Source organism: Rhinolophus hipposideros, assembly GCF_964194185.1.
Source record: "Rhinolophus hipposideros genome assembly, chromosome: 22".
NCBI classification, from domain to species: domain Eukaryota; kingdom Metazoa; phylum Chordata; class Mammalia; order Chiroptera; family Rhinolophidae; genus Rhinolophus; species Rhinolophus hipposideros.
In genome coordinates this window covers 20,498,346-20,523,563 of record NC_138068.1, presented here as the reverse complement: position 1 = coordinate 20,523,563, position 25,218 = coordinate 20,498,346, and the positions used below count along the sequence as shown (strand labels likewise).

Below are 25,218 nucleotides of genomic sequence, written 5' to 3'. Positions count from 1 at the left end.
AGAGCAATCATCCTGCAGCGCCCCACTGCTCGGCAACCTCCCACTGTTTTATATCTGCAGAGTCCAGCAGAGCGTCCAGCTTAGTGAAGGTTCTCAGTAAATATTGGTAGAGGGAGCGACTGAAGAAAGTAACAGGCTGAGTTGCTTGCTTTCATGACTCAATTGTACTGTTCACTGTTGTCAGGAGGAAGTTTCCTTGAGTTTTAAGCAAAAGCCATTTTACATAAAGCAATGCTTAGAAATTGGCTTAACAAACCATTTTTAAATTTTTTAGTTCATCTGTATGAAATAAATACATTTTTAACAGTATTTATTTGATAAATAGTTGCACAAAAATTCTGGTTGCATGCATTCCCCTTAGCGCTCAGTCTTTCTAAAGAAAAATCTGCAAATATGAAGTAAGAAAGAAAATATAAGCAGCACATTGTTCTGTGAGAAAAATGTTTGGATTCAAAAAAAATCTAAAAAGAAAATCAAAGCAAAATAAAATAACTTTGCCATATGGTGACACATCAATTAATCATATATCAAATATAAATCTCTAATCATTATGTTGTTTTGTATACCTGAAACTAAAAAACAAAACAAAACAAAAAAACCCTAATTTGAAAACATTGGAAAAAAAAAAAAAAAGCCAGTGGCATCCTGGGAGGAAGTGATTCAGTTCACTTTATACACTGACGGTGTCACTGAAAATTGGCTCAGGCTTTCTGGTGAATAATCTGATCTTGTATAACAAGAACCATAAAACTTCTCACATCATGGGGCCCATTGGTTCAGCTGGAGGAAGATATCTTAAGGAAATAACTTAAAGAAAAACAAATTTCTATACTATTTATATTAGTGACAACTAGGGCCCATCTCAAATTCTCAAAATAGGAGAAAGACCAAGCTAACCATGTATCATCATTTATATCAACACAAAGATATGCTGTGAAAGATATGTGACAAGCATATGGCTTATTTCAATAAATGGAGGTATACACTCAGTTTTAGCAACAGTGTTTATACTTAAGAACAATGGTTCTGAAATTAGACATTTCTTGGTTTGAATCCTGACATTGCCTCCTCTATACTTTCAAGAAACGTTTCTCTAAGAATGGATTTGGACCATGTGGGACCTGCAAGCAGTTCCTTGCTCTAGAGGAGATGTGTGTATTCTTATCTGAACAGAAAAGAGAGTAGTCTCTTGCGTCAGCCTGCCTGAGTTCACATCTCAGCACTGTCACTTGCTGGCCATGTGACCTCAGGCAAGTGACTAAACGCTCAACATTCCACTTGCAATTCATGTGCCTAACATGGCTAATATTAGATGAATACGTGGCTAATAATATGACCTACCCCATAGTCTTATGAGGTTGAAATGAGATGAGGCCTGTAGAGTGCTTAACATAATGCCTGACATGTACCAAGTTCTCATGGCAGCAATTTGGGTCCTGCAGTTACTATTTCCTGATCACCCACTATGGTCCAAACATCACACCATGTGTATTCATTGCATGGAATCCCCACAAGAACCTTACAGGGTAAGTATGGTTATACAGAAAAGTTAAAGAAACGAGCTCAGAGAGGGGTCCGTGTATGTCAGGTAAAAAAAGGAAAATGCAAAAGGAGAATGCAAGATCTACCAACTACAATATGTAGCTGGTAGATTCCCAACTACAATATATAAGATGAAATGTACTTATACATTTGTAAATGATATGCATAATTAGAGCTTAACAATCTTTATGTCCACTTTGTTTAAAGTTCATCACGTTTCTTTGTTTGTGTTTTTAAGTAGGAGCAAGTAAGTGTGAATTGAGGACCTAGTCCCAGTGCCTTTACTAAGCCATGCCCTTCCTTCCCCCAAGCAGGGACCTGGCCACGTATTAAATGTCACTTGAGTGCTGGCTTCTGACCAGCAAGTGCTTACCTGGAGGAGATAAAGGAGTCCTGGGACAAACAAGGTGAGCGGGTACAGAGACTGGTATGTTGCTAAAGCAAGAAAAATAGCACTGAGGAAGGCACTACCTGTAAAAACAAATAAATATATGGAATAATCCAGCCTCATCAATCGGGATCAGACTCCGCGGGTCCCCAAAACAAGAAATTTTCCATAACTTTTGAAATAATCACTTGCCAAGTGGCTGCTGGTACACAAGCTGCTATGCAAACTTGGCTTGAATTCCGATGAAAGGAAAACAAGGAAGTCAAAACCATTTACCTTTAGCAACCCGAGACACCACAGGCATTATTTCTGGTAAAACGTTCAGACCCAGAAAGACTTTACAAAATTTCAGCCCCAAGATGAATAAAAGGATTGTCTGTTAACACCCATGTCCTCTTTCACTTACCAATTGATGAAGCCTACAATTATTGCTTATGCTCTCAGAGCTGTGAAACCTATCCCTTTGGATGTTGCATCACACCATCACTATTTTTGTAACACCCTTCCTTATGTGCTATTTTCAGGGCATGTGCTTTTTTTTTTTTGGTCAAATTAAAATATATTGAGTTTTAAAATAATGTCTCCATTCCCTACATAAAATGGACCACCATAGAATCATTAAACAGCATATTATAAAGAATTGCAATGATATGAAAAGATGTTTATAAATCCTATTAAGTGAAGGTTATAAAAAAGATATATACTATGATTCCTTAAAAAATATGCATGAACACATTTTTATAAAAAGGCTATAAAAGGCTAGAAAAGCTCACTGTGAGTATCTCTGTGTGGTAGGATCATAGATGATTTTTCATTTTTGCTTCTCTGTATTTTCTAAAATGTCTATAATGAACATGCTTTGTTTTCGTTATAAGAAAAAAAACTGATTTCTTTTTAAAAAATACAAATAGCTATTCCCTTTCAGATGGTTTGAGACAACAAAGTACTCTAAAATCAAGACTAGAAAAGCCCGGTTTACAACAGAAGTTTCAAAGTAGTTCAGAAATCAGTAGAGTGCAACTGATAGTCCCAGGCTGGTATCTTACAATGATAATGTTTCAGGAAATGACAGTACCCATCACTCTTACTAGTGTGGGGTCAACTGTTCACTGAAAATAATATACATCTTCTCCATAGTGCTTCCTAAAAGGAGAAACTAGTCGCTCCACTCAATCCAAGTAGTTTAACCCTCTCTCAACCCAGCTCCAGAGACAAACAAGGAGACAAATGAGCCCTAGGATTTTTTTGCCCACCAAAGTCTATGTACTTGAAACATCTAAGAGACACCTTTGGAAAGTGAGGTTTACAAATGTGACTATTTCAGAGGAGAAGGGGTGGAAAAGAACTTTGAGTGCTCCATTCCTCAAACCAAGGGAACTCACCAGTGAGGAACAACGCCTGTTGAAAGAAAGTGGAAGGAAGACTGAGAAGGAAGGAAGACTGAGAAAGGAGGAAGCTGGAATTTAGTTCCAGGCATGATATCCTGTATCCCGGGTACATGTAAATATGACAGAGCAAGGACAGAATCATGCCCAGCAAAGCTGTGCCACCAGCAGAGGCACCCATACATCAGTTCAGCCACAGAACCCTGAGATAGGGAGATGGCAGTGGTGGTATTCTGGAGCCCAGCAACTAGGGTGAGCTCAGGATTCCTTGACTTGGCCAACAATCTGAGCGACATTTTATGAGAAATTGGCTAAGAGAGGGGGAGAAAAAAAACTAAACAAAACATTTTCATTAAACATGGTTTTCTACAGAGATTGGGAGAGAGAAGAGGCCCACCACGCGACTGCTACCAGAGGAGGGAGGTTAATGCTCCATCTCCATCCATTCTTACAAATGTGGTGAAAACAAACATGACTTTCAACTTCCTCTCCCCCAAGACGACAACAGAGAGTGCAATAAACACAGTCACCTCCTGCCCTAATTGCCTGAGATCAGTAATTACTTGTCTGGAGCAGCTGACTCTTTATAAGGCCCAGGAGAGAAGAAAGGGAGCATAGCCTAACAGAATGTTCTGGTGAGTTTTAGAATACTTGCTCCCAACGTCAGGAAGGAGCAGTTTTCCTTCCTTGGATGAAATCATTAGGAAGGGAAAATTTGTTCCTTCTGCTCTTCTCTCTGCCAGTCAGGGGCATCAATGTCCCCCCAGAGACCCCAGCTATCCTCCACCACGGCAGCTCCCGTACTCCTTCCACCAGTCACCATTCTCTGTTGATCCACCTCTGGAACATCCATCACTGCAGTTCTTGCTCTCATCATCTCTCACTAGGAGTCTTCAGCAGCCTCTTCCTTCTCCTCCTCAATGGTCTCCCCAAGGCCCTCCCATCTAATCCATCCTCCATAGAAGTACCAGAAGGATCCTTCCAAACCACAGTTCAGATTGTGACAAGCCCCTCTATAAAGACTTCTGATGGTTCTATTTCATCTACTGGATTAAGTCCAAATTCCAACAGCAAAGAAGACCCTTGACTCTCTGGGTCTATTTCTCCAGCTTTCCCTCTCTCCACTCTCCTACACGTATCTTGTCCTACACCAGCTACACTGGACCATTCCCCAATTTCTAAAAACATCAAAATCAAACCCTTTCATTCTTTTGTGTCTGTTCTCAGTCTATTCCTTCTGCCTAAGTTGGCCTTCCCTGCCCCTGTTCTAGTAGAGATCTATCTTTCAGAGGGCAGTTGAAATGTTACTTCCTCAATGAGGCCTACGCAGAGGCCTAATAATAATAGTTATTATTGCTAACACTTACTGATCACCTACTAGGTATCCTCTATGTTCAGAAGAGTGCCTGACTCCAACCGAAACAAAAAAAAAGCCCTCGGTAAATATCACAACAACCTTGTGAAAGCTCTATTTTCTACCCATTTTTATTCTACCCACTTTACAGGTGAAGAAACTAGGCACAGAAACAGAAAGGTTAAGTAGTGTATCGCTTAAGTAATGTAATCACTCAGCTGATTCCAGTGTCCATTCTCTTAATTCATTCAATATTCTCATTCAATACTGATACTATCTTATAATAATTTGCTAATGTTTATCTCTTTCCCCATTTGTCTGTGAGTTTCTCAAGGACCATAAATCTCTCTTAACTTTGAACATCCAGTACCTAGTACAGTGGCTGGCACATGTGATGAATGTGAATGAATGAATAAATATCATTCAATGTTACATATGAAATCCTTTTTAAAAATGGAAGCATATTAAAGGAAACCAAAGTTCTTTTTTTAATGAGATATAATTAACATATAACATTATATTAGTTTCAGGTATACAACATAATGATTTGATATTTGTATGTATTGCTAAATGATCACTACAATAAGTCTAGTTGAAACCAATGTTCTTGAGGAAGAAAAACTTATGAAGTATAAAACACGGGGCAATGAAACATGGGCAAAGCACAAAATAAGTTTGACTCTTGAATAAAACAGGCTGCAGAATGGCAGTTGAGAACTGGTGGCAGGGGTCTGGGCACAGAGGACGCTCTCTGTGGTATAAACTATTGGAACGGCTGAGGTCTGTAGTCTGAGGGCAGAAATGTGGCACTGCAAGTCAGGAGCCCGCTGTGTGGGATGCCGGGCAGGTGTAGACGAGTCACATGCCCAATCTGAGCAAAAGCGAGGGGGAATATAGAGACGCACAATAAACTCAGGACTGCTGTGTTTTGAGAAAAGCTAGAAGGGGCAAAAAATATGGGCTAGGGAGGCAGAACGAGAGTGATATGTGCTTGGCACAGGGGCAGGGAAGACAAAGAAAAGTAAAAATTGACTTTAAATATTTTAGACAAACGATGCAATAAGCCACCTTTTTAGGGTACCTGCTCTATGCCAAGCCTGTGCTGGGTGCCAGGGAGACGGGTGACTCAGACAGGCTCTGTCCTCAAGGAGCTCCCAGTAAACAATGACAAACACAGGAGGAAAGCATGAAGGAAAGCACGAAGGAAGTGTACCTAGGGGGAAGTACACACCGGGGGAAGCTGACACTTGAGTTGAACAATGAGGTGAGGCCGGGAAGTCCACGTACACAGGCAGGAGGGCGGAGACAGAGAATGGTGTGCTGGGGTGGAGGGCGCGGACTGTAATTAGCTCAATGAGGCAAAAACGGGGAGAGCTGGGCGCAATAACTGGAAAGGGTGCAAAAGGGGCTCTTGTGGGTGTTGTGACATTCTGTTTCTTAATCTGAGTGCTGGTTACTTGTCATTTTGCAAAAATTCATTTAACTGTATACTAACGATTTGTGATTTTTTTCTGTAATATATGTTACACTTCAATAAAAAAGTTACAACCTAAAAAGTCTCAGCAAGCAGGTAGGTATGGGTCAGACAGATTATGGAGGGCTTAGCTTGCATGTTCATCCAAAAACACCTAAGCCTGGAGGCTTAGACAGGATATCTGAAATAATGCCGAAATGGCGGCTTTATCTGGGCAAGAGCTAGGGCATCCTGCTCGTCCAACCAGGAGGAACTGTGCCAAAAGGACTGTGAGTTTTACCAAAAAAAGATAATCTACCGTTTATCTGCTAGCACAGCCCAGATATCCAGACACTAAATGTTTCTGTTCAAGCCCTCGTCCTTGGCCTTCTCTGGGAATATTAAAGTAAATCCGTCAAATGTATGTGTGCACTGGCTATAGCATCAGGGAATGCCATTATCTACCTAATCTAATTTGAATATGTTTTCCAACTGCCGAGTTGTGTCAGGGTGGGGGCCAAAACAAGCCTTGGCAAGGCCCGGGGTCATGTCCTGCCTCCAGGAACTGCACCGGGTGGGTGGCGCAGCTACAGGATGGAGCAGGAATGTACACGGGTGGAGCTCTGGGGGCTGGTTCTGGATGCGGACTTCAAGTGGAGCAGTGGAGACTGGGGCATAGACAGGGAGTGACCTGTTCCAGGAGAGGCAGGGGACAGACTAAATGTGGTCAAAAGTGCTAAGGTCCCACAGGACACTCAGAAGAGGAAATTGCACCAGAGCTTGAGCGACAAGCAAGATAGTTAGAAAGGAGGATGTGATGCTGGGGGCCTGGCCCAATGTACTACATTCCTTGCCACACATGCTCTTTTGACAGGGCAGGCTATCTTGTCCGTCCTCATCAGCGATGGTGATGATCATTTACCCAGCAGGACTCTAAGCACTTTACATCCAGTCCTTCCAATAAATCCATGAAGTGGGTACTATTACTATCCCCATTTTACAGATAAAAAAATTGAAGGACAGAGAGGTTATTTGTCCAGGGTCATGAAACTACTGAATAATAGTAATAGGCTTTGAACCTGCAGTCTCATTCCAGACCCCACATTCGTGAACTGCATCAGTACGCTACCTTCTTGATCTCTATCTTTGCTTGTACCATAAAAATCACAATAAGTAGAGCAACGATTTGTTGAGTGAGTTCTGCTAAGGAAGCCCTTCTAAGCATTTTATGTTTCTCATTTATTCCTCCACTAATTCAGGAGGCAGACATTATTATCTCTGTGATTAAACGGAAGCTCTTGGGGTGGTAACAAGAGCCTAATGCTAACAAGCTGGGAACTAGAACACGCAGGTTTTGAAGCTGGGTTCATGTGACAAAACTCTACCCCAGGCCGCTTTGTCCTTGGGTCCCTGGCTCCTCTATGACTCTTTTCATGGAAAGGGCTTTACCCTAGAGGATCTCCAGGTGGCAATGATGGCATCATCAGGCTTCAGGATCATCGGGCTTCAGGGTCTTCACTCTGCCATTGTTCTTCCAGGGCTGGGCTTGAGGAAGAGAACCTCCCATTTTAACATCCTCCCTGTGTTCCCCAGAAGGCTAAAGGAAACTCTACCAATCCTGAGGGCTCTTTTAAAAAGGAGGATATTATTAAGAGTAACAGCCAACACCATCATTTCCTGAGCGCTTAGCACATGCCCCCACACCATGCTGAGTGTTTTACACACACCACCTCTGTCATTTTTTTACATTCATGCTATGCAGTAGGGACTGTTTCAACCCCCATGTTATGGAAAAGGAAATGGAAGCCAAAACAGTTAAGTAACTTGCTTAAGGTGATGCAGCCTGGAAATGGTGGAGCTGGGTTTAGCTACCAACAGTGAACAGAAGGAATACCTAGTAACACCTGTCTGTTTTCCTTTTGAAACCCTAATGAAGTTGACTTCACAGTGATGGGGTACTTTCATTAGCTCACTGAAAGGCAGAGTAGCCTTGACCAAAACCACAACCTTTGAATGAAACCCAAGCTGCTCCACTAAGCTAACATCAACCCTGCCCAGAGACCTGTTTCCCAGCCAACACACCAACAAGGACATCACAATCTAATGGCCTGGGCTATCCCAGCCTGTGTTTCTCAGTATGTCCCAGGCAACCCAGGGCTGCCATAAAGGAAGCCAAGGGAGAACAAGTAGGAGTCAAGGAGACAGAGCGAACGAGCCTGCTCCTTTCTGCGGGGCACCTGCCCCATGGCAGTCTGGGGAGAGAGCCGCCCCGTTTACTTCCACTATCCCTATCTTCTTATCAATCAAGTTAATTTATTTTTAATTATGTGCTCATTGAAGAAACTTTGGGAAAAAACATATATTAACAAGAAATAAAAATCACCCATAAACTTATTCTACAGAAATAAATATTACTCTTTTGGAATCTATTTCCCATCTATTTTTGTTGTTGTTTTGACATAGGTGAGATTATATTTTACTCAAATACACAATGTTGCATTCTGCTTCAAAAAAAGAAATGTATTCTCATGCAATTTACAATTATTTTTAAACATCATGTGCATGGGCAAACTGTTTTTTATTTAACTCTCTGGGCAAACCATGTTTTGGAGTATGTACCGCTACATACTCCATCCTTCTAACTTTCTACTCTAGCCCTAGAGACTAGAGTTCTGGTGAAAATTAACTAAAGAGGCACAGGTCTAGAGGATACTAAACACACTAATGGGCTAAGAGGAAGTGTGGGTTGAAGAGTAATGAGACCACATAAAGTTTATATATTGCAATCAGCCATCTCCTTCCTCTGTTTCTGCTCTCACAACTCTAGCAGTTGGTCAAATGAACGCCCTCACCCCACTGCAACTCCAATTCTGTTACCCTTAGGCAGAAAATTGGAGGATCCTCTCTGGAAAAATTAAATAGCTTCAGAGGAAAAGAAAAACCTACACATGATGACATTTAGGAATACCTTCCACAAACAAGGTTAGCCCACTGCCTGATCTCCCTACATTGAGAATGAATGATACATCAACAAGTCCTGCCCATTCAGAGTCTTAAATCAACATGTTAGCACCTTACACTTTAACATAAACAGACAGCCAGGATTACTATAACTAAGAAAATCCTCCCATAGAAAGATAGAGCTCAAGAGAAGCAGGAAAAAAAGGGCAGGGGACTAGGAACACAAAAAGACTATGCTTGGAACAGGCAGAAACTGGAAAAAGAGAGTATTGTGGTGATAAAAATAATAGACTGCTTCAAAGAAACAACTGGGGACCAAGAAAGAATTTTAAAATATAATAGAAAAGTTAAGAGTCAATAGAAGAGCTGGTATATGAAAACAAATATCCTCGAAAAAGTATGAAGAAGTGAAAAAAATGGAACTATCAATTGAAAAGAAAATATGCAAATTATATCAATCAAGAAAGTCCAAAATCTAATAGACATTCCAAACAAGAGAACAGAGAAAATAGAGAGGAATTTGAAAAATAGTACAGAAACACTTTCCAGAACTGAAAGACATCAGTTTCTACGTTGAAAGGGCCTAACAAATGCCCAATATAATTAATGAAAAAAAGACCCATTTCAAGACCCATTTCATAGTATCATGAAATTTCAAAACACTGACGATAAAAATAAGTTCCTAAATCTTTCAGAAAAAAATAAAAACTGGATTACACATAATAGCACCAAACTGCTCAATAACAACCAGCATGCTAGAAGACAGTAAAGCAATGCCTTCAAAATTCAAAGGAAAAGTTGTTTCCGTCCAGAATTCTGTACTCTGTCCCAACTATTAATTTGGTGCTAAACTAGAACGAAGACATTTTTCAGACGTAAAATGACTCAAAATATATATTTCATACAACCTTTCTTGTTAAACTACTAGAGGAATCACTTCAGCAAAACAAAGAGAAAAATCAATAAAGGAGAGAAGGAATCCAGTAGAAAAGGGATACAACACAGGAGAATTGTAAAGGGAAGTCCTACTGTGACAGCTTGCACCAGGTCCAAACAACCAGGACAAATTGGGGCAGGATGGAGGATATGTGAGGGAGGTCTCCAGAAAAATAACGGAACCGATAGACTATTTGATGTCTTTAAACATTAAAAAAAAACACAAAAAGACTATCGTTAGGCACTTGACAGATCTAACAGAACAACCGGGGGAAAGAACAGTGATTGGTACAAAAAGACCAAGCAAAAATAACAAGCGAAAAAAGATAATTATTCACCCCAGGAAATATAAAAGATTGTATAATTAAGAAAAAGTAACTTTAGTTACTACTTTGCCCAGCACTGAATAATACATATAGTGTCATAAAATGCAGGTACCAATTACTGATTTAATCAAAAATATTGACATAACTCCTCAAAGAAAACTAGGTAAAATGGAAGTGGAGACATTGGTACAAAAATAGCTCAATCTTTATCTCCCATAATGAGAATGTAATAGATAGCCTAAAATGTATAATCAATTAAATAGCAATATGAAGTTGTATTTAGAAATATGGAAGTAAATACTAGCAAAATCCAGAAAGTAGCTACCTTGAAGTTGAACTACAAGTGAGAAGAGAGAGGCAAAGGGCTGCTATTCTCATCATAAGCCTTTTAGAAAAACATCTTTTTAAATAATGTTAACAGTAACTCTCTGAGTGGTACAATTTCAGGATGCTTTAATTAATTTTTTTCTCTTGGCTTATATAAATTTTCTGTAATAATTTTATATTCCTTGTGTAACTTTTAACCATTGTTTTTAAGTTTTGCACTGTTGTGTGTTTTTTTAAGTTTTCCACAGCATAAGTGATACAAAAGCCTACACAAATCAGGGACTGAACTTGGTACTTTCCTTTGGGGTCTTACCTTTTATCGTGGTCAAAATGAAGAAAGCAATGAGGGTGTTGTTGATAGCGCAGGTAGACTTGGCCACACAAGACAAGACCGTGTAGGGATTTAAAAGATAGCTGGGGGAAAACATACATATTTGGTATTAGTAATCCTGAGCAAAGGACTAGGGAATCCGGCCACTACAGGCAGGAAGTTCAAGAGATTTACTAAAAGCATACACAAGGGAAAGGAAAAAAAAAATCATACACAAGGGAAGGCAGCTTCTTAGAAATTAGTTCTCCTAAGGAAAAGAGAATAGAATGTGGTTGGGGCCAGTGAGGGAAAAACACTGAACATTCACCACTTCCTACCTGTGCTATGTGGTATACAGAAAACCGTCTTATTTAGTCATTACAGAGATTCTGTAACCTAGCAATAACATTCCTGTTTTGCAGATGAGAAAACTGAGACTCAGTGCTTAAGTAACTTACCCAAAGTTTCACAAGCTCATACATACATTCAAAACCAGGTCTTTCTGACTCTAAAGCCTATGTTCTTTCTACTACTTTAGACTTCAAAATGATAAAATTATGCCAATTCCCCCAGAGCCATGTATCTTAAGAACTGCTACACCTGTCTCTGAAAACAAGGAAAAAACTTTTTCCTCAGGATCTTAAGCTCTGACACAGGCTACCCCATTCAAGAGGTCAGAGCAGCTTACATTTAGCCCTTACATTTAGCCCTCTTGGTCGTCAAGCAGTATCCACCCAGCCAGATCCCAAGGGCAGAAATCATATCAGCTGGCTTCAATAAGCTAGTTGCCATAGAACTTCACAGGACATCTTGAACTTCCACTGGGAAGGAATTAAGCTGAAACATCCAGCCTTTTCCTGAGGTGAAAAGGAATGGACTGAAAAAATGAATTCAAGGGGCCGGCCCTGTGGCGCAGGTGGTTAGAGCTCCGTGCTCCTAACTCCGAAGGCTGCCGGTTCGATTCCCACATGGGCCAGTGGGCTCAAAAAAAAAAAAAAAAAAAAAAAAAAAAATGAATTCAAAATGCAGAGAGCAAGGAAATCTTATATAGTCATAATGAATTATTATTTTTATTTATTTCTATCTTGTTTCTACAAAAGATTTGAGGCAGCTCAAATAAAAACAGATGATAAAAGACAATGGTGAAATAAAGAATCAAGACAAAGGAAAACATAAATAAAAGGAAAAAGTCAAGGCCAGGGAAAAAAAAACCAATGGCCTTTATAAGAAAAAAAAAAACCCAATGGCCTTTATAGCATTGTAATAATCAGCTTCAAATCTGCCTCTGAGTTTCCTGGCAGACAAAGTGAAAAGGGAGACCAGTTACATAAGTCTGATTATCAGATAGGAAGAAACATACCAGTGTCTCAGGGAGAGATTATAATTATTATTCACAAATAAAGACCTTAAATCCAATACCTCCCAGGGCTGTAAGATTAGCAGTTCTAAAGCCAAAGGCCTTAAAATTGTTGTTTTTTTCAGCAATTAGAGATAGGCTTGTTACACAACTTTTAAAGAAATGGCTGCTGCTATTACAAAACTACCCTCAGGAGACATATTAGTCCATAAGGGATTCATAATGTTGCCAAATCTCTCGTTCTATTAAGTAGTTCCCACCAATATTTCTGAAATACACAGATGTGAACTGATACCTCAACACTGTTTGGTGGGAGGGGGGAAAAGCCATTTCTAAATAGCAGGTGATGTTGAAGAAGGAGTTACACAGCCAACTATCTGGAATACTGAATAGGAGATTCACACACAAGGCGGAGGGTTGAATAAACTGGCCTCATAAAGCCCCTTCTAATTCTGAAGTTCTAAGGTCATGTTTTTCCATGAGGAAACTTGTCTGTCTTATTTACTGAGTATCCCTAGAACTATAATAGTATATTATTAATATTCAATGACTATTAGTTGACTGACAACTTATTCACATTTGCCTATGGCAGGAATATAAACGAGAATAACCTGAAAGAATTAAACTTTCTAGCAGCACTGAGAACTCCTAGAGAATTCTTTTGCAGAGCTTCAATAAGTTCACTCTCCTATATTCATCACCCATCTGGGATGGGTCTGTTTGGCACTTTTCTTCTGTTTTCTGAACTGCAACGGGGGATTCAATTGTACATGGAGCACAGGAGATGCTCAAAACAACAGCCACATACATATCAGAATTTTATTCAATACATATATATCACACTAAAGAACTTTTTTTTTTTTTTTAAGAAACAAACACTGGTTACAAGTAGGCTAGAGCCCAGATCAGCATCGAATGAAAAAGCATTTGTGAAGGGTTGATTGTGTATGTCCCTGTGTGAGGCTTTGTCCCAACGGAGACAGAATGGCTCTGTCTCCTTTGCTGGCCAGAACCCCAGTTGTGCAACAGAACTACAGCAAATACTTGATGACTAAGACTGCAAATCTCCAAAAATACAACAAACAACATGAGAAAGTCTCATCAGATTTTCCTCGCATGTGTTGGCAAGGAGCCCTGTTTTGTCAGAGAATACTTACAACAGGGCCACTTTCAGAGGGATGTAACGCATTTCCATCGGGGTTCGGATGAGTTCGGCTACATCTGGGGCATACTGGTCTAGTTCTAGGAGGAGTTTCTGCTTTTTAAACTGGAAAAAAAATGACAAAACACATGAAACAAATTACTTCCCGTTGCTTTGAGGATGAAGACAAGTCTTTCCATGATCCCCACGCCGCCCCCTCTCCAGGCTCATCTCACAGCCGCTGCCCCCACCTCTCCTGTCTGGATTCCAGCACCACGAATATGCCAGGCCTCTCCTGCTTCCAGGCCTTTACATTTAACCTTGAACCACCTCTTGTTCTCTTTCCCTAGTTAACACCCACATAGTCTTCAGATCTCAGTTAAATCATCACTTCCTCAGGAAGGCACACTCACCCCACCCCAACTAGGTAAAATCTCCCTATTATATGCATTCTTTCATAGCAGTGTTCACAGCTAAAACTTTTTATTTATTTCTGTGACTGACTAATATGTGTTTCCCTCACTAGACTATAAGTTCCATGAGGGCAGGGACCATGCTTATTTGCCAATAATATCCTTTGAATGTCACAGTATCTTGGGTTTTCTTCTGAGCACTCCCATTTCAAGCTTTTGACTTGCACAGAGTTAGTGGGGAATGGCCATGATGAAAAGGAGGAGGAGGGCTGGGTGTGGCTGGGCAGCTGGATAGGTAAGAGGGAGTGTGATAGGGGCAGAAAGCTCTTGCCTTCCCCTGGTGTGTCCCAACAAGTTCATGGGCATGTTCCAGAATGAAAAAAAAGTTAGGTAACCCTATAAGCAAACATGGGTAAGACTATAGATAGAAAAAGCCTCTGAACCCAAAATGGGTAGCCCTTCTGATTTAATGATGAGATTCTTATTTAGACAGTATAAAATCAATGCTGTAACCAACCTATTATAAAACAGAGTAATTCAGAGGATTCAAAACAGCTAGCATTTGACTATCTGGGTGTGATTAAAGATTTAATGATGAAAACAGCAGATGACAACAGAATGTATACTGCATTATACCATTTACAGAAAGTTAAAAGCACACAAAATAATACTATATGTTATCCATTGATATTTACAAATGTAGTAAAAGTTAAGGCCATGTGTGGGAATGATAAACACTAAAGTCAGAACAGTGGTAACTGGTGAGAGAGGAAATATAGAGATAAAAGTATCAGAGAGAAGCAACTCTATGTGTAATCCTTTATTTTTGAAGCTGATATAGGTTCACAGTTTGTATCATTCTTTATACATTTTTGAATGCCTGAGGTATTTAATAATTAAAAATTTTTTACATTAAAAAATCTTTAAAGAGCCATCTTTCAGTTCAAAAGAAAATCAAGGGGTCATCACAGGAATACAGGTAACGCCAGATTTCCTGCGCAGTACATTTCGGTAGAGGCTTAATCAGAAAACCTAAACAAACTTCAAAAACCTCCCTTTGATGATCTCTGAGAGTCCAAGTTAAGTGGTGGGAATTATCATCAGTAAGATTTATGCTGCCATTCACAGCTGGGCTTGTTTCATTAAAAGGACAAAATATAAACTAAGATGCTTTTATCAGAGAGAAGGTAGCTAGCTCAGCAAACACAGCCCTTAGTGAGGGCAGCAGCAACAGCAGTGGTAAAGGACAGAGGCCCCGCTAGCTAAGGGTTCTGGAGTTCCCATGCAAAAACAAGGCCACCTGGAGGGAGTGAGATCCACAAAAAAAAGGCTGTTAAAAGGAAACACAGAGTTCATCCAGGAGCAGCCAGAGAGATGGGGGAATTCTTCCATTCCCCAGGCTGGAAGCCAGCCAGCAGGGCTACCGTCCGAGATGGAGGCAGCTAAACCGGGAGGTACAGCCGCTGGGCAAAGGTGACGCTGTGCCAACAATGAAAGCAAAGTACTTCCTTGTAACCCCAATCTCCCAAAATACTTTAAAACAGGAAAATGTTATGAAAGGAGTTTCTAGGAAAGAAGGACAGTCAGGCCAGCAGTCCCCAAATTCTCTGCTACCCCTCTGTTCATCTCTCCCAGTATCACCAGCACAGCTGCCATCATGGCTGGTCTCATCAGCTCCATAGAGACTCAGTTTCTCTAAGTATAGACAAAATCCCTTTTTAAAAATCCCTACTGCATCCAGTTAGAGACAGGAAAGTGGCTAAAAATCTAAGGAAAATTAAGCATGTGCGCATGCACACACACACACGACACACACACACGCAAGAAAATAGAAGTATAAAAATCAAAGAGGTTAAGGAGTACAATTTACAATCCAAAGATAAATATTTCTAGATAGATCCAGCCTTGACAATGATGAGATTTAAAGCTATCAAAGGAGAGGTTAAAGTGACCCAAAGGGTAATTACCTGGATGTGTTACCTTTGTGATCATTAGTTAGCTTGTACACAGACTATGCTTATACTCCTTTCCATAAGCATGTTATATTTCAGTAGAAATTTTTGAATAAAAAAGAATCTCAAGGGTGAAGTTTTCCTTGTTGTATCCACTCCCCCATGCAGCCCTTTCCATGTCCCTTGCAAGATTTGTTTTCGCAAGGACATAACTCCCCTACTTCAAATAAAGACCTTTTTTCTAATCATTGAAGTTGTGCCTACACCTTTTTGCAACCCTAAAACCTATGGTGGGGTGCAGGGGGGTGAACACCCCACCCCCCACTGCATCTCCAAATGTTAGCTTCAGCGTATTCCAAATTCAGGAGCCTATCCTCTAAATTCACAACACTCTCATCACATTAAGGGGATACAGGTTTTTAATCACTCTCCAGCAAACCACCTTTCTCACATGAATTCTGAGTTCCAAATAGGAAGCACGATCTCAGCAAAGAGCAGACTAGACTAACGTTTTTGTCAAGTGAGGTAGATGTAAAATGTCATGAGAGTCAACTGGTCACACTGAATTAGCATTCATATTCCACAAGCTAACAACTTGAGATAGGGTGGGGATGGAGTCCCCCTCTCTGCACCACAGTTTTCCGGGATGCTTTTGGTCCAAACCAACAGTAGTAGTATATTAGTGTCACCAAAATCTGCCATTTAGAATGAGTTGATTTTTGACTCACTGTAAATAAAATGCTTATTCTGACCAAGAAACCAAATATTTCAATAGGCTGAATTCTAAGAATGGAGAAACAAAACTATTCCAAAATATAATTCAGTGTCGGTGATAACAATGTCTTGGTGTGCTAAAAAGCAGGGTACTGACAACAACAAATTTGGCTTTCTCTCTCCCGCTCCAAATCACACAAAGAAAAAACCAAAAATCTCTATATGTTTCCATATAAATTCAGAAATTACTGAGAAATGAATTAAAACTACTGGTGCTCTGAATTAACGGATGTCTCTGCTACTGACATTGAAGCTGGACTTTGTTAGGAAACTAACTGAAACCTAGTTTCATGATTTCCCCATAAGCTTCTCCCTCATTAAAAATTGTTCTAACCGGAGTATATGTGTGGTGTTTTTATGATAGTTGAACAGGGGGAAAAAGGGAATACGCATGTTAGCATCTTAATCAACTTTCATTAAAACACATCTCAGTTTTACATTTTGGTTGAAAAGATTTGACTGATTGTGTTCTTAAATGAAAGCTACCAACCCTCCCTTAGATATTCATATATATCCTATATATACCATATATATGTGTACACACCCCCCACTGCACATATATATGGTACACATATATATGGTATATTTCATTCCATTCATATATGAATATGTAAGGGAGGGTTGGTAGCTTTCATTTAAGGAGGAGGAGGGTTGGGTGTGGCTGGGCAGCTGGATAGGTAAGAGGGAGTGAGATGGGGCAGAAAGCTCACACACACACATTGGTGGGCATAGACATGGACCTATTTTTTTCTCTAGTGTGTTACATTGAAAAATTTCAAATTACAGAAAGTTGAAAGAATAATTCAGTAAAACACCTAGATCCACCCATTGTTAACATTTTGCCACATTTCCCTTATCTCTATACACACACAAATATGCACAATTTTTTTTTCTGAACCATTTGAAACTCAGTTGAAGATATCATAATCCTTCACCCCTAAATGTCTTAGCATATAACTTCAAAGAACAAAGATTACGGCTTACATACACAATCTATCTTGGAGAAGGAAGTAACCACTGCTACTTTATCTCTCAATTCCTCTGCTTATGAGTCTCATGCCCCGTTATTTAATCTCTGGCCTTCTAGAGAATCTTGTTAAAGCATTTCACCTCAGCCCCTCAAATTTTCTTTTCTTTTCCATCTCTCTTGAAATATAATTGACATATAAGTAGCACTGTGTAATTTTAAGGTGTACAATGTGATGATTTTATACACACATATATTGCAAAATAATTACCACAATGAGGTTAGTTAACACATCCATCACCTCACATAATTACGTGTGTGTGTGTGTGTGTGTGTGTGTGTAGTGAGAGCATTTGAGATTCACTCTCCTAGCAACTTTCAAGTATACAATACAATATTGTTACCTAGAGTCTCGATGCTGTGTAGATCCCTAGAACTTAATCATCTTATAACTAGGAGTTGGTACCCTCTGACCAACATTTCTGCCACCCCCAGCCCTTAGTAACCACCAATCTACTCTGTTTCTATGAGTTCAATTTTTTTAGATTCCACATATAAGTGAGATCATACAGTATTTACTCTTTTCTGCCTGACTTATCTCACTTAGCATAATGCCCCCAAGTTTTATCCATGTTGTCACAAATGCTCCATTAGTTTAAGATGTATACTCCCTGGTCTTAGTGATACTAAGTCTCTAAAATGTAGTTCTTAATCATTTAGGAGAGGAATCAAGGACTCTGAGCACTGATAACAACCATGGACTCTCTACATGAAAAAAATGACACACGCACATACATACATAATTTTTCATACCATCTCCAGGGTTTTATAGACCTGGTAAGCCTAATAATGGACCCCAAGTTAAGAACGCTCGGTCTAGGCATTTTAAAAATCTCTGAGGTCTAAAATTCTAAAATTCATCAGCTTTATTTGTTACTGATGACCAGTGCCAGACTTCTATTTCTGGTTCTATTTCTTGGTAACAGAAGAGAAAATGAACCACAAACAGATAACACCAATGGGATACAACCCTCTCTCACCCCAGTCTAAATCTTCTCAGTGGCTTCCAGCCAAAGAGGACTGCAGCCAATTTTTTAAATAACTACATGGATAGTATACGTGGTTAATCTGTAAACTCTCTCCCTCTATACAATTCCCCTTGGCTATCATATATGGAGTAGGACTAAAGTTTACATCAATACTTTCAACAGGCATTTAGTACATGCCAAATTTTCCAATTAAGATGGCTCTCTGCAGGGAAACAAAAACTACATTGGGAATCCATAGGCGTTCCACAGGAGTAACACAGTGAATTAAAAGCTGTATTCGTTTTCCTTTGTAAAGAAAAACTGATGAAAGAAATGGAAGATTTTTAAGGATTCTCATTAATATAATTATAATTCAATTCCATTTGCTCCAGAAGCTCTGAACTGGCACAGGTGAGTGGATATCAAGTTACAAAGGTTAAGCTGATCTTTCTGTATTAGTAAAGCTGTTTTGTTGGTTTGGGTTTGGCCATTCCAGGACTGGCCGAACAAGCCAGAAGCTTCACTCCCACTTCTTAGTATTTCAAAACAGTTGGATCCTTAAATACACGACTTTTGATTCTTTGTAATAAGAGAGACCAGTATGCTACCAAATTCCACCACTACTCACCACAACTTTATTGAAGTCCTGGATTGCAAAATACAGGGCAATGGCTGTGAGTGCATCAGTTATCTGTCAAGAGCAAATGAAATAACAGGAAATAAACCCAATTAGTGTAGGAGTAATGGAATGCTGTCAAGGGACTGAAGTTTCTGCATGGTGGTGGACTATCTAGTACTGAACTCTTACAGTCAGGCAGAACTTCAGCTCTTACTTTGACTATCCAAAAATAAAGCCGTTTCAGGAAGGTCTGACTGGAAAACCTGCTCTGTAGCTGCAAGTTACTTAAGTTTTCTGTCAAGTGGGAATAATCCCCACTGCTTTGCAGGCCTGATGTATGTCAAGTGCCTAGCACAGAGTAAGTCCTCAGTAAACAGCAGCCAGTATAATTATTAAGGAAGACCTCAGTGGATCGCCTACTTGACCTAGATGTTCAACACTAGATTAGGCAAGTGTTTCAAATTACTCTGTTCTCAAAACATAGCCCTATCGTCTCAATTGGGAAGGTTCTTGCCCCTGAAAGTCTCATCAGGCCTATGTCCTCGTCACAGAATCTCTTGGCAGAATATTTAGGAAATTGAGGATGCCCTCTACACTGGCACCACAATGAAAGCCAATCACTTAATCATCTTATAACTAGGAGTTCTATAACTAGGAGAATCTTGGAGCTAGAAAATTCAAGGCTACATAGAACAGAAATCAAATTTTAAAAGTATAAGAAATTGGAACTATCAGAAACTACGCTTCACTTCCATAATACAGTTGACTCTTGAATAACACGGGTTTGAACTATGCGGTCTACTTATATGCAGATAGATATTTTTCAATAGATACCTGTAATATTTTCCATCCAGGGTTGGGAGGGCCAACTGTATGCACTGATCTACATACACCATTTTATTTAGAGGACTTGAGCATCCACAGATTTTTGGTATTCACAGGGCACGGGTTCCTGGAACCAACCCCCTGAATACTGAGGGACTACTTAAGCTTTGGGGGAGTCAAAAGTTATACGCGGATTTTTTACTACAGGGGATTGGCATCCTCACATTGTTTAAGGGTCAACTGTACTATCACAGTTGCAATGAATTCAAATTAAAGATAGGGTTTTGCTTTTATATTCTGACAAATGCCTGAGTTCCTAAAATAGATTTTTTTCTTAAAAACAAGAAGATTAAAGACAATAAAAATGTAAATACATACATACAGATTTTACATGCAAGGTTGCTTACCATAAATACCAATTCAGCATAGTCAATCAGGAAGTGAAAGAGGTATATTATTAATGGAGTCTGCAGGAAAAAAAACAAATAAGCAAGCAAATTAAGTTAAATCTTACTTTTAAGTCAAACCTTACTATTATCAGTTTCCAGAGAAAGGGAAGAAGCCATTCTGTTAGCAAAAACCTCTTTCCTAGGATACTGTTCTATGCTAGTTGGCCAGTGTATATATATATGAGGTAGAATAATTTTGTTATCATTGGATCATTTTGTACCACTGGGACTATTTGCTGAACTGTGTAAAGAGAACAAACAAAACCCGATGTGTTAAGCTTCTGTTTAAGAACTGTTAACATATTAAAGGTATGAGATGAACTTCAATTCTTAAGACATATAACAGCCAAGGGGAACTCCACAGAAGACCAAGAATGATGAACTCATAAAATAGAGAAATGTTTTTTGCTCCTTCTGTTCTTTGAGATGTTTTATATTATTAGAATTATTTCCTCCTCAAAGAGTTGGGAAAATTCACTTACTGTGAAGCCATCTCAGCCTTTTCTTTGAGACAAGATTTTTTATTACAAGATTTAATTTTCATTCCTAATTACACATGTAATTTCTTTCACAAATAAAATACCACTCAGATTGCTATTTTTTCTTTACCAGTTTAAGTTAAGTTGTGGTATTCTAGGAATTTGTTCATTTCGTCTAAATTTTCCAAATTTTTGGCATAAAGTTGTTCATAATATATTTTAGTGACTATAGGAACTATAGTGATGTTCCCTTTTTCATTCCTGATATTGGTAATTTGTATCTTCTTTTTTATCTTGACAAATTTTGCCAGAGAGTTCTTAATTTTATTACTCTTTCAAAGAATTAACTTTGGGTTTTTGTTGATTATTAGACTTTTGTTTTCTATTTCATTAATTTCTGAACTTCACAATATACAATTCTTCCTTCAACTTTTTCTGGGGATAATTGCTTTCCTTTTTATAATGACACCTAGATCACTGATTTTCAGACTTTCTTCTGTCCTAATATATTCATTTAAGGCAATAACTTTTCCTCTGAGTATGGTGTTAGCTGCATCACACAAGTTTTGATTTTTTTTTCAAAATTATTCAGTTCAAAATATTCTAATTTCTGCTGAGATTTCTTCTTTAACTGACACTACTTTAAAATGTACAGTGTTCAATTTCCAATTATTTATAAGTTTTATTTTTATAATTTATTTCTAGCTTAATTCTACTGTGGTCATACAAAATACTCTGTATGATTTCAATCATTTAAAATGTGTTGTGACTTGCTTTATGGTCCACTACATGTTATTTTTGGTAAATGCTCCATGTACACTTAAAAAGAATGTGCATACTATTTATGGGAGTAGGATTCTATATATATTAGGTTAACTTTGTTAATGATTTGTTCAAATCTTCTATATTCTTATTGGTTTTTCAGTTCGTTAGTTATATCATTGACTAAGAGAGGTATGTTAACGATCTCCCTTTATGACTGTGAATTCGTCTATTTCTACTTTTAGTTATGCCATTGTTGGTTTATATATTTTGAAGCTATGTAATTAGATGCATTTATATGTAGAATTACTCTTATCTTCTGAGCAATCTTTTTATCGTCATAAAATAATCCTCTTTACCTCTATTAATGTTTCTAGCCTTAAAGTCTTCCTTATCTGATATTAGTATAGCTACATCAGCTTCTTTGGTTTAATGTTTGCATGATATATCTTCTCCTATAGTTTTACTTTCCATGTTGTGTCCTTATATGTAAGATGTATTTTTTTTTTTTTAAGATTTTATTGGGGAAGGGGAACAGTGTGTATTTCTAGGTCTTTTTCCAAGTCAAGCTGTTGTCCTTTCAATCTTAGTTGTGGAGGGCGCAGCTCAGCTCCAGGTCCAGTTGCCATTGTTAGTTGCAGGGAGCGGAGCCCACCATCCCTTGCGGGAGTCGAGGAATCGAACCAGCAACTTTGTGGTTGAGAGCCCACTGGCCCATGTGGGAACTGAGCTGGCAGCCTTTGGCGTTGAGAGCACGGAGCTCCAACCGCTTGAGCCACCGGGGCAGCCCAAGATGTATTTCTTAAAAACAACATACAATTATTTTTCTTTAACCCAATCTGACAATCATTATCTTTAGTTGGATTTTAGTCTATTCATATTTAATGTAATGACTGAAATATTTGTGTTTAAGTTTATCATCTTACTATTTTATTTTCCATTTATGCTATTTTTCAATTTCTTTATGTTATTTTCTCTTTTTCCTTATTTGCTTCTGCATATTTTTTACGATTCCATTTTTCCCTCTATTAGCTTGTTGGTTGTGCATTTAGCTACTATTCCTTTAGTGGTTAACCTGCAGATTATGACATACGTTGTGGACTTTAATTAAAGTATATACTATAAATTGTTACTTTTACTACTTCCTAGACCTTTGAACACTTTAACACCATATAGCTTCTCTCAACCATTTCTATTATTGTTGTTATAACTTTTTGTGTTGTTATAACTTTAATTCTATATATTAAACCCAAAATACATTATTATTATTTTATAAGTCAATATTTATTTAGAATTTACCCACATATTTACCTTTTTCATTGTTATTTATTCCTTCCCATACTCCATGAGGCTGTCGAGGACATAATCAACCCCCCTTCTGCCTTTCTGTATTTTTTAAATGCAAGTCTTCTGGCAATAAATCCCCCCCCCCCCCCCGCAGTCAGTCGTTGGTTGGCCACTCACAGCAGCTCATGGCAGCTCTCGCCGGCTGCCGGCCACTCACGCTGGCCACTGATGGCAGCACATGATAGCCCTCAGCAGCACACAGAAGCTCACGCCCACCTCTGGCTGCTCATGGCAGCCCAGCTCCAGGGAGAGCTGTTGTTCACAATCTTAGCTGTAAACGGAACATCGAACTGGTGATCTCGATGTTAGGAGCACAGTGCTCCAATCACCTGAGCAACCAGGCTGGTCCTTAATTTTTTCTATATTTTCTATCCTTTTCTCTCCAAGCTTCAGCCTGGATATTTTCTATAGACCCATCTTCCAGATCACTAATCCTCTCATTAGCTTTGTGTAATCTGCTATTAAACTCACTTATTGCATTCTTAATTTGTAATTATGTTTGCCAGTTTTAGAGTTTCTATTTGATTTTTATATATTATAGTTCCCTGGTGAAATTCTCTGTCTTGTCATCTATTTTTGAACATACTAATCATTGATTAGTTTTTTTTAATTGAAGTTTATCGGGGTGACAATTGTTAGTAAAGTTACATAGATTTCAGGTGTACAATTCTGTAATACATCATCTATATATCACATTGTGGTCATCACCCAGAGTCAGTTCTCTTTCCATCACCATATATTAGACCCCGTTTACCCTCATCTACCACCCCCCTCCCACCCTATCCTCTGGTAACCACTAAACTATTGTCTATGTCTATGTGTTTTTGTTTCTTCATTTGTTTGTCTTGTTCCTTTGTTCTTTTCAGTTTTATATACCACATATCAGTGAAATTATATGGTTCTCGACTTTTTCTGTCTGATTTATTCCGTTTAGCATTATAATCTCAAGATCCGCCTATGTCGCAAATGGTACTATTTCATCTTTTCTTATGGCAGAATACATAGTTGTGTATATATACCACAACTTCTTTATCCATTCATCTATCGAAGGACACTTTCGTTGTTTCCAGGTCTTGGCCACCATAAATAATGCTGTAATGAGCATTGGAGCACATATATCTTTACAGGTAAATATTTTCAGATTTTTTTGGTAGATACCCAAGAGAGGGATTGCTGGGTCATATGGTAATTTTATTTTTAATTTTTTGAGGAATCTTCACACTGCCTTCTATAGAGGCTACACCAACCTACATCCCACCAACAGTGTATGAGGGTTCCTTTTTCTCCACAGCCTCTCCAACACTTGTTACTATTTGTCTTATTGATGACAGCCATTCTAACTGGTGTTGACTGGTTATTTTTTAAAGTCCAAATTTGATAACTCAATATCTATATCACTTGCGAATCTGTTTTTATTGCCTGTTGTTTCTGTCTCTTATTATGTATGCTTGGTAATTTCTGATTGACTGTTGGACATTGTATATGAAAAATTGCAGAGATGCTGGATTGAGGCTATTTTCCTCCAGAAAGGATTTTTTTATGCTTCTGGCAAGCAATTAGAATAGAATTATATCACATTAATCTAATTAGGGATATAGCAAATTAGAAGCTAGATTCAGTCTTTGTAAAACTAGTCTATAATGTGGTCTACCCTTCTTCTGCGAGTATAGTCCTTCAGAAGTCCCAATTGGAAGCCAAGTCCTCTACTAGAACCCTGCCACTTCGGTTGGCCATGCACTCAAATTTGTAGTTCCCAAGCACTACGAGATTGTCAACAGCTCCTTAACCTCACAGCCAATTTCTGTCCTGTTTCTCTGCCTCTCAGCCTATGCCTCTTATAACCTGGTAAATGCATCAAGGAGAAAGCAGCTCAGAATGTCAGTCTCACTTTTTGTACTTTTCCTCTCTGGCATCTTGGCCCCTTGAGTCCTGGCTATCTTGGTACTTTCCAATGCCTTCAAACACATGTCTTTTGTATTCATCCTGCTTTTCTAATTGTTCTAGGCAGGAGGGTTGTTCTACTACTAAAAGCCAGTTCACTAAACCACCAGAAACATAAGGAAATTGCATGATTTGGTTTTAGTGAGCCCATGCTGGTGACTCAGAAGCACCTCTTCCCAAAC

General features: G+C 38.8%; 1 protein-coding gene across 1 annotated transcript in view; it reads right to left on the bottom strand.

Moving 5' to 3' along the window:
• Positions 1-25,218, bottom strand: part of PIGU (phosphatidylinositol glycan anchor biosynthesis class U) — a 78,631-nt gene that overhangs the window by 36,909 nt on the left and 16,504 nt on the right. Inside the window, exons 3-7 of the mRNA XM_081033884.1 lie at positions 20,466-20,525; positions 19,243-19,305; positions 13,497-13,606; positions 10,986-11,086; positions 1,916-2,013 (exon numbers count right to left, since the gene is read on the bottom strand). Coding sequence (XP_080890010.1) covers positions 1,916-2,013; positions 10,986-11,086; positions 13,497-13,606; positions 19,243-19,305; positions 20,466-20,525 — 432 coding nt within the window. The remainder of the gene's footprint in view (positions 1-1,915; positions 2,014-10,985; positions 11,087-13,496; positions 13,607-19,242; positions 19,306-20,465; positions 20,526-25,218) is intronic.